The 8,732-nt window shown below is 48.5% G+C and overlaps 1 protein-coding gene across 1 annotated transcript; it reads right to left on the minus strand.

Moving 5' to 3' along the window:
• Positions 1 to 1,166: 1,166 nt before the first annotated feature.
• Positions 1,167 to 3,637, minus strand: LOC120704868 (F-box protein PP2-B10-like). The gene is made up of 3 exons (XM_039989403.1): positions 3,183 to 3,637; positions 2,974 to 3,089; positions 1,167 to 1,831 (listed from the first exon to the last, which is right to left on the minus strand). Exons 1-3 carry the CDS (start codon positions 3,510 to 3,512, stop codon positions 1,363 to 1,365), a joined length of 915 nt encoding a protein of 304 aa, XP_039845337.1. The 5' UTR covers positions 3,513 to 3,637; the 3' UTR covers positions 1,167 to 1,362.
• Positions 3,638 to 8,732: the final 5,095 nt, after the last annotated feature.

Below are 8,732 nucleotides of genomic sequence, written 5' to 3' on the forward strand. Positions count from 1 at the left end.
ACGTTCCAGCTACCTATACGAATCCTAATTGGCTCGGCTAGCTTCCTTACCCTTCGCACCCGTCGAGGGAAGTGCTTAGTATTTTTCACAATATTGTACTTAGTTTATGTTAATCAAGTCATGGTTTCTGAACCTGATGGTAGTATTTTCTCAAGATTACTGGTACCCAGCTTTGATGTACTGCCTAAAGAAGACTTATTAACACAGGCGAACACAACTTCTGGATCACTTTGGAAGTTTGGATGTAACTCTAAATCCCAATATGTGATACACTGATGTATATGGTAAAAGTAATGAATTTGGATTGGTATGATTTTGTCTAATTAAACGCTGATACCCCACATAAGATTGGCTTATCGACACTACATGAATGACAGCAGATAAAATGATTCATAAGCCACTGGCAAAACTATAATTATACATTGACCAGCCGCTCAGGATCCATCATAATGTTTGCTAGCATAATAGTAATACTTACTCAACGCGGATATGCTGATCCAATGGGCGCCGCAAAGCCGCGTCGGAATTTCTAGTAATTTCTATTTAAGTTGGGTTCATATAATTCTCAACTTACTCTGAAGTGAGGTTTAGTGAAGTGCTTAAGGCGCTGGTCTGCTACTCACCTGTATTTTGTTTAAATAGCCATCTAGACATCGCTAATAGAATTACCTGTCTACATTCAGAAAATCTTTAGATTTGAAGAAGAGAAAGGAAGAGCTCTAAACTAGAATAAAGAACGTCGATCGTCTCGCCCAGGTGAGCATATGCTGCATCTGTCGCAGTTGTGATGGTGTTGCATATTATTAACTGTCGGGTATTCTTAACCGTCAGGTCTTGCTTGAGGAAGAAATACATTGATGAATTTCGAGATAGCTTCTCCTGTTTGGCTTTGGCCTCAATTACATGGCCATCGGGGAATCCGGATCTCCAGGATTTCCATGATAAGAGCGTAGGGATCGTGTTTCATTCTCATTTCCCCCACAAACTCTTAAACAAACGGCCTCAGCTCCGGCGAATTTCACTATCACGGTATCACCAGTTCACCACATGCTCTGGTATGTCTGCAAGCAAATATCACTATCACGGTATCAGTATCACCACACGCTCTGATATGCAGACATGTTTCAGTTTTCTTCCTTCCTAACCGGTTAGCAGCAAACATGATATATGCAACAGCAGCCACAACCACAAAGTAGGAAATGCAATGGAATGCTCAGTCGCTGATACACGTCACTAATGTTTTTTTTTTACAGCTCATAAATTTGACTAAAGCATCTGGCCATATGCGGAATACTCAGTACTGATTACATGCTTTATTCTGTCAATTTATTTATTTTTATTCCCACAGGATGGCTACAGACCCTAGCCTAGTTTCTTGGGCCTAATCTCAATGCCTTGGACAATAAGACCTCTCTTAGAAGTAGATGATGTCTGCAGTAGGCTAAAGCGCACCTCACCATCATCACTTGCCTTGTTGTAGAACACACCCATCTCCAACTCCATCCAACCATCAGCCCTTTCCTGAGGGAGCACCGGGTTTCTACCATGCCCACGCCGGTAGCTCTTGTTGTATTCTCGCGTCAAGGGCACTGTGATCCGACGATTCACATGCCTGCCTTCGTAGCTTTGGAGGCAGACTTTGCGAATTATTTTCTTTCCTGCAACTGTGTCTATTGATGCCTTCTGCGGCGGATAATCCAGCCCGTAGGATTCAGCAGGTGTCTTGAACACAATGTAAGATGCATAAGCTGTGGCTCGAGATAGCATTTTGCTGTGTATCTTGCCCCGTATTTCAAACCAGCAAACATTCAAGAGTTGAGCAACTTCGAACCTGTGGCAGATTAACAAAGGACAAAATTTATAAGAAACCAATACAGCAAGGATGGTGCCTATGGCCTATGCAAACTTGGAGTACAGACAGTACACACCCAAACTGCTACCCAGTCAATACATACATAGCTCTGCAGCCAACCTTTTAATAATCAGCTTTTTCCTATCTACTAGATCTATAAAAGCCCCATGCCCTAGAACTTGAAATTTTTCAAAATCCTCAAAAACTTATTTTTGTTATAGCTCTTGCGGCTGCTGAAGCAGCTATTGGACTATCCATTCTTTCTTCCATCCATCGTAACAGGAAATCAACTTGTATCAATCAATCTAATTTTTTGAATAATTAGACATAGAATCCTCTAAACAAAGGCGCATATATAATAATACAGAACATTAAGATGAATAGAAATATAATCTTATTTTCTTATTAGTGTTTAATAATATCCATTTTTTGAGTAGGTTATTTCATAGTATTCTTTTTTACTTATTGAATATTGAATTTTTGCAATTCATTGATATTGCAATTTGAATATTGCAATAAATTATATTGAAAAGATGATACCGAGTTTATTGGCTAATTCGAATTAGTATGTAGAATTTATATAATTATGACTGTTGAAGTCTTAAATTCAAGTATCTTGGCTCTTTTCACGCTTTCTCACAAACAGATTAAGAAATATATTGCATTATTTGTTAAAGTTTGGATAATACATCAATAGAAAATATAACACATAACTTCCGAAACTTAGCATAAATCGTGAACCCTAGTCTAATGACCTATGGACATTCCTGCTCTCTGACTATGAGAACAGACAGCGACTACTCACAGTCAATACATTCACTACTCTGAAAGTCTGAAGCCAACTCCATCAGTTATACTTCCTTCTCCGGTGCAGGGTTAGTTTTGTTTCCAAACCATAGTATTGCAGCTTTCGAACAAATTAATACAGGTCAAACGAGCCGCCCGTGCTAGTTCTGAAACAATTAGCACTTTACCACACACACCAAGTCTCTAATCCAAATTGCAAGCCAAAACCACCAACAGTAACAGGGTGAATTTTGTAGTGCAGGACATGTATGCTCGAACAATACTAGTGAGAATTGGAAGCCAGATACAGAAGAAACTGGCTGTGCCATGCGAACCTGGAGTCGGGGAGATACATCCAGCGCCAGTAGCACGCGTCGCCCCACGAGATGTGCAGGCCCCTCGCTAGCAGCATGTAGCACTTGGCGCCGCTACCCCTGTCCAACCACATGCTCTGAACGCAACAACGAGACGGTTCGCCGATCAGATCAATCGAAGAACATGATTATTACTGCTACTTGCGCCGTGCTGGGGGGGGCGGGCGTACCTTGAAGCCATAGGCGAGTAGAGCATTGTTGGGGACCGGCCGTATCCTGAGCCCATCGGCGAGTAGAACGGGGAGACGGCGGTCGGAGAGGCGAAGGAACAGCTCCTTCTTGGACGGCGGCGCGGGGCCGGCGAGCTCCTCGGCAGCGATCGGTGGGAGGTCCCGGGGGACGAAGCGGGCCCATACGGCGTCGGTTCCGGCGGCGTCGCGGAAGGCGCGAGAGACCGCGGCGGCGCGGCAGGCGCCCCTCGGCGTGGCAAGGGCGAGCGCCGCCGAGAGGAGGTCCTCTGGCAGGCGCGCGATCTCGCAGGTGTCGGGCGCCGACCCCATCGAGTAACTTCTCCGCCGGACTGACTTGTCTGCCGGATTTGGGAATTGGATTCTGCGAGCGGCACGGGGATTGCTGCTACGGATGATCGCAAGAAAAACTGATTCCCTAGGGGTGGGGAAATTTTTTTTTCTTTTTAAGCCTCTCATCTGAGTTTTTTTTTATATATTTACCATTATAACGAAAGATACTCGCTCGTTTACCACTTTTAAAAAAACCCCTACATATTTAGCACTTTTGTAACTGCATCTTTTATATTTTTACCATTTTGGCTTACGTGGCACGCCAGGTCGGTACGACACGGAGGCGCTCGGTCAATAGGGAGACGTGAAATGACTTGAGTGCCCCTGCCTAGCTCATCTCTTGTTCCTCTCTGACAACCGGGTCCCGCAGCTTCTCCCACTGCCAGGTGGGGCCGCACCCGTCAGCTTCATCTTCCTCCTCCGACCAGACCGCCCCTGCTTCTTCACCCCAAAATCACCGCCGCCTCTCCGCTCCCCAGAACTCACGCCCCCCTTCCCAAATCGAATGCACGCAGCAGCCCCGGATGTCGGTTGCGGCGGCGAGGTCCCCGTCCCCGGGCCCGGCGGCGAGGCCGTGTTGCGGCCTCAGGCGGAGCACCGACTCCGGCCCCTTCAGGCCCACCGTGTCCCCGCCCGGTAAGCGATTTGTGCCTCTTTTCTCCCTTCTGATGCGGATTTTCGGGATGTTCTGTTTTCTACCCCCGATCTGCTGATCCCTTACAGATTTTGGGGGTGATTCGCTCGCAGATTCTCCGCAAAGGAGTTCCTCCGCCTGCAAGAACGACAGCGCCTGCGCCTCTGTGACATGCCAAAAATTTACCGAATTAAACCACGCGCTAAAATATTTCTTTTCAAAGTTTTTATCGTTGAGTTCAAACCTTCCTAAGTCTCTGAGCCCTTTTCCCCGAAACCGTCCCGTCAGATCTCCATCCCGACACCCGATTTCAAGCGTCATTCCACCTTTTCTTCTCTTTTTCCTCGCCGCCGTCTCATCCCGCGCCGCCCGGCTGCCTGTCGGCCAAGCGCGACCGCCCGCCGCGATCGGCGCCGGCGCGATCCCCCTCCCCCTTTCTCTCTCTTTCTCTTCCTCTCTCTCTTTTCTTTTTCCCTCCCCTTTTTCTTTTACCTTTTCTTTTTCTTTTTCCCTCGTCCTCCCTTCTCCTCTCTCCTTCCTCTGCTCCCGAGCGCCGCGCGCGCCCAGCCCGACCACGCCCGCACGCCGCCCCGACCACGCTCGCGCACCTGTGTGTGCGCACTGCTGCTGCCTCCCAGTGCTCGCCACTGCTGCCGCTCACGTCCCGTCACCCCCTGTGCCGCCTCGCCGCCCGTGCACCGCTCCGTGACACGCGAACGCGGCCGAACGCCATTAAGGCTCGCCGCGCCGCTCGCCGGCCGCCACCCCCTTCCCCGCACCGCTCCACCGCCTTACTCGCCCTATAAAGAGACCCTCGCGCCGCTCCTCCGCCCCACAGCCACCTCCGCCACCTCCAGCTCCCTCTTTCCTAGCTCCGTAGCACCGCCGCCGTGCGTTCCTCGGCCGCTGTCACCCGCCGCCGCGGTGGACCGTCCACAAGCCACCCCGGCCCAAGGTAGGGGGCGCACCGGGATCCCCTCCTCCTCCTCTCCCTTCTCCCCCACTCCCTGGCCGCCGCCGCACTCCACAACGCCGCCGCCACAGCGCCGCCTCCCGTAACCCGCCGGCCTCCGTGGCGCCACCGCCTCGCTACACCCCGACCCAAATCGAGGCGGGGAGCAGGTTCCCCATGGCCTCCTCCCCCTTTTCCCCTCCTACCCGGTCGCCGTCGAGGCCCCAGGGCCGCCGACCGGGGCCGCCGCCGCCCCTCACGCCCCTCCCCTGTTTCCCGGTCGGGAGGAAGAGGAAAAAGGCAAATATGCCCAAAACCCCCTCCCCTCTCTTCTAATTGCTTAAGAGCCCTTCCACCTTTTAACCTTTTTGCAAATTAAACCCTTCCTTTATTATATTTCAAAATAAACCCTTACCTCATATAAACATATCTATAAATAAACCCCCGACCTTTTTCAAAAATGACCCAAATAAATTCTAAATTACCAAACAGGCCCCTGCCTTCTCAAGAATAATTACAAACAGGTCTCTGGCTCCATATTTAACCCCTAGACCTCCCTGTAACCTATCATTTCATGCGCTAAACAACTCCCGATCGACCTGAAACTTTACCACGTCATTCCTAACACAGTTTTAGCCATGCCATTAGGAAACCGCCCTAAAATATTACTCCTATCTCCATATCTTAATTGTTTCCGATTCGAGCTCAACGATAAAGCTTTTATTTCTTTTTCTTGATTGTGTGTTTGTTTGTATGCGCCATAGATCACGGTGTGAACGAGGGAGAACCCGTCGACGAGCAGTACTGCGAGCCAGCGAACAAGGACCAGTTCCGCGACCCCGAACCCGAAGGACAGTACTTCGACCAGGACCTCCCGGAAGGCTTTGAAGACGGCAAGTTCAATCCCGCCCTTTGATGCATGTTTTGTCCTAGTTTTTATAAACACAACCTATTGGCCTGTTTTACAAAATTGCATATGTTTTGCCTGTTGAAAACATGGTTGGATAGCCACCCCTTGATTTGTTATAACCATTCCTTGACCACCTAGATTAATGTCTGAATGTGTTTTGTTTGGACGTTAATCGCTGCTAGGATGCTTAGGGCCTTATACACAATACAACTTGTTTTTATAAAGAAAAGGTGTGTGTGTGGGAAGGGAGAAATGTGGAATTTCGAAAGATTCGTTTAGACGGGATGGATGGCATTTCTGTGTGATTTGCCGATTGGTGCGTTCGTGCCTGTGTGGCAGAGCAAGAAAGGGAGATATCCATCTTGTCACAACTAAGGACCGAGTTGGTGTGTCATCTCACCTAACTCCACTATCGTGCAAACCACTCGACCGTTGAATGGGCAACGGCTTAGCATAAACCCCACTAGTTAGTCTGATAGCCATCAGGAGAGCTGAGAGCAACGGGTGATCAAGGAGAACGGATTAGATCTGTGTGACTTATGCCCCGGTTAAAACCTCTGGGATAGGTCAATGACCCCTTGGTGCATCCCGTGATGGCTAGTCAGGTCTAGCTAAGGTGGGTAATGGCTTTGTTGGGATCTGCACCGACACTACGGTGATCGAGTTGTGGTACCCCGCTTGTGGGTAAAGTTGCACACCTCTGCAGAGTTAAAATATATTCGAATAGCCATGCCCATGGTACTGGGCGAGTTACGGTGTGGTCACATTACTAGTGCTTATTTTGGGATGGGTTTGCGTGAGTTGTTTTGGAAATGTGTCCGGCAGTTGTGCCGTGTGCTACGGCGGATGAGGAGTCTGGTAGCAGTTTAAAATTTGGGTCCTGTGTGGGCCAACATTATGTGTTATTCGGTACAAGGAAAACTTGCTTTGAAAATCCTTTCTTTCAAATGAACCCCTGCATAAAATCTAGCTTTCCGCAAAGTAAACCTTAACCTTATCTTTGAATTACCATGTGCATTATATTCTGTTTATACCCCCTCAGTGGGTGTGATTGGACTTGCTGAGTACATTTGTACTCACCCCATTCTTAATTTTTACAGAGAAAGATCCAGACTTTGTTCCTGACGACGCTGAGTAGGGGTACCGTCCTACACCCAGCCTTGCCTGTGGATAGGGTCACCGCAGGAAGTTTCGCATGGCGCAAGACTCTGATGACCCCCTCTTCGTAGTTAATGTAGTTGTGTGGGTTTTAGTTGTAATCCTCGCGATAGTGGTGCTTCACTGCCCATTACCGCGTAGAGTTGTACGGTGATGAAGTATCTGATGTAATAAATATGTCATCAGCCTCCTGGGACTGATGTTTGTATCACATTTAAGTCTTCTCTTATGAGGGGACGCTTCAGGTGGTATCAGAGCTGTAGGTTGGCCGTAGGACGTGACCCTAGGGGCGAAACCCTTTTTCAGGCCCTTTCACACTAGGACTTTTCCTTCCTTAATCCTTATTTCACACAACACTCACCACTGGTTCTTGCCTTGTTCCAGACGGCTGACAATGGATGGATTGGTGGAATCTGTCACACAGAGCCCGGCCTTTCTAAGTTATTGATACTCAGCTTGGAACGCATTGGAGTGGTGGACCCACCAGAGTACGTCTACCGGGAGTACGACTCCAGGGGCACTCTTCGGTGCGACGTAATGATTTTCGTGGGAAAAAGCACCCGCTACCCTGATGTGGATCCCTGGTTCATCTCCACCACTGGATTTCGTTTCCCTGACACCTACCGAAAAGCTGCTCGAAAAGCCATGCGACGTCTACGTGTGATCTACAAGTATCATCTTCAGCGGACTCCTATGGGATTTTTCCCACCCACTGAAGGAAGAGGACGCTCATGGATTGCCCAGATGAGAGGACTCGGAAGAGAAGAAGAAGACCTGGAAGATACGGTCTCCCACCTATCCAACTAGCTCACCGGCCTGGATGAACTTTACCACGAACAAGTGGCACAATTGAAGCAACAAATCCACAAGGCAGAAAAGGCAACCCAAGAAATGGAGGAACAACGGACAAGAGCCGCACGCGCCGAATATTCCCTAGCCGTTCTCCAAGCCCAAATGCAAGAATACGAGGCTCGCAGAGGAATAGGCGGGTGGATAGAGTGTTGACGCTCCTTAGCGCCCCCGATTTATATACCGCAAGCGCACGGTTTCGTGTAGCTTTTCCCTCAGAGTATTTCCCCAAGGTTTATCAATCCACGGAACAAAAGAGACAAGAAACAATCTACTAGCATAGAGATTCCTTTGTGATGAGATGGTGAAAACGAATCTAATCTACTAAAAACGACAAACACCGAAGGTAGCAAGAGAAAGTTAGAGATAACCAATCTAGATCACCTAGATCATGCATATGTTGTAATTCCAGCTAGATGAAGTGAAGTAAGGTAGATGTGAATCTCAATGAAAAGCCTCTTTAAACCCAAAATCTCCAATCCGATCCCTCGATACTCCGCCTACTCTATAGAGACGGCCTGTCACGACGCCCCCCTTTTGAACGAAATACCCTGAAGCAAGTCGAACCCCCTTTGGTAGTTCCGCCATGAACCTCTAGCCACCATGACTACAAGATCATGCTAAGTGATCTATCTCGATAATAGATCTAGGATGAAGCAAACCCAAAGAAAAGAACAAAATCGAAAGAGAGAACAT

The sequence above is a fragment of the Panicum virgatum genome, chromosome 4K, assembly GCF_016808335.1.
Source record: "Panicum virgatum strain AP13 chromosome 4K, P.virgatum_v5, whole genome shotgun sequence".
Lineage (NCBI taxonomy): Eukaryota > Viridiplantae > Streptophyta > Magnoliopsida > Poales > Poaceae > Panicum > Panicum virgatum.

Excerpts from the sequence above, each read along its gene's own strand:
- LOC120704868 (XM_039989403.1), bottom strand. The coding sequence starts at position 3,512 with ATGGGGTCGGCGCCCGACACCTGCGAGATCGCGCGCCTGCCAGAGGAC. Across the intron at positions 3,090-3,182 it reads TACTCGCCTATGGCTTCAAG|AGCATGTGGTTGGACAGGGG; the intron begins GTACGCCCGCCC and ends TGTTGCGTTCAG. Across the intron at positions 1,832-2,973 it reads ATGTATCTCCCCGACTCCAG|GTTCGAAGTTGCTCAACTCT; the intron begins GTTCGCATGGCA and ends AATCTGCCACAG.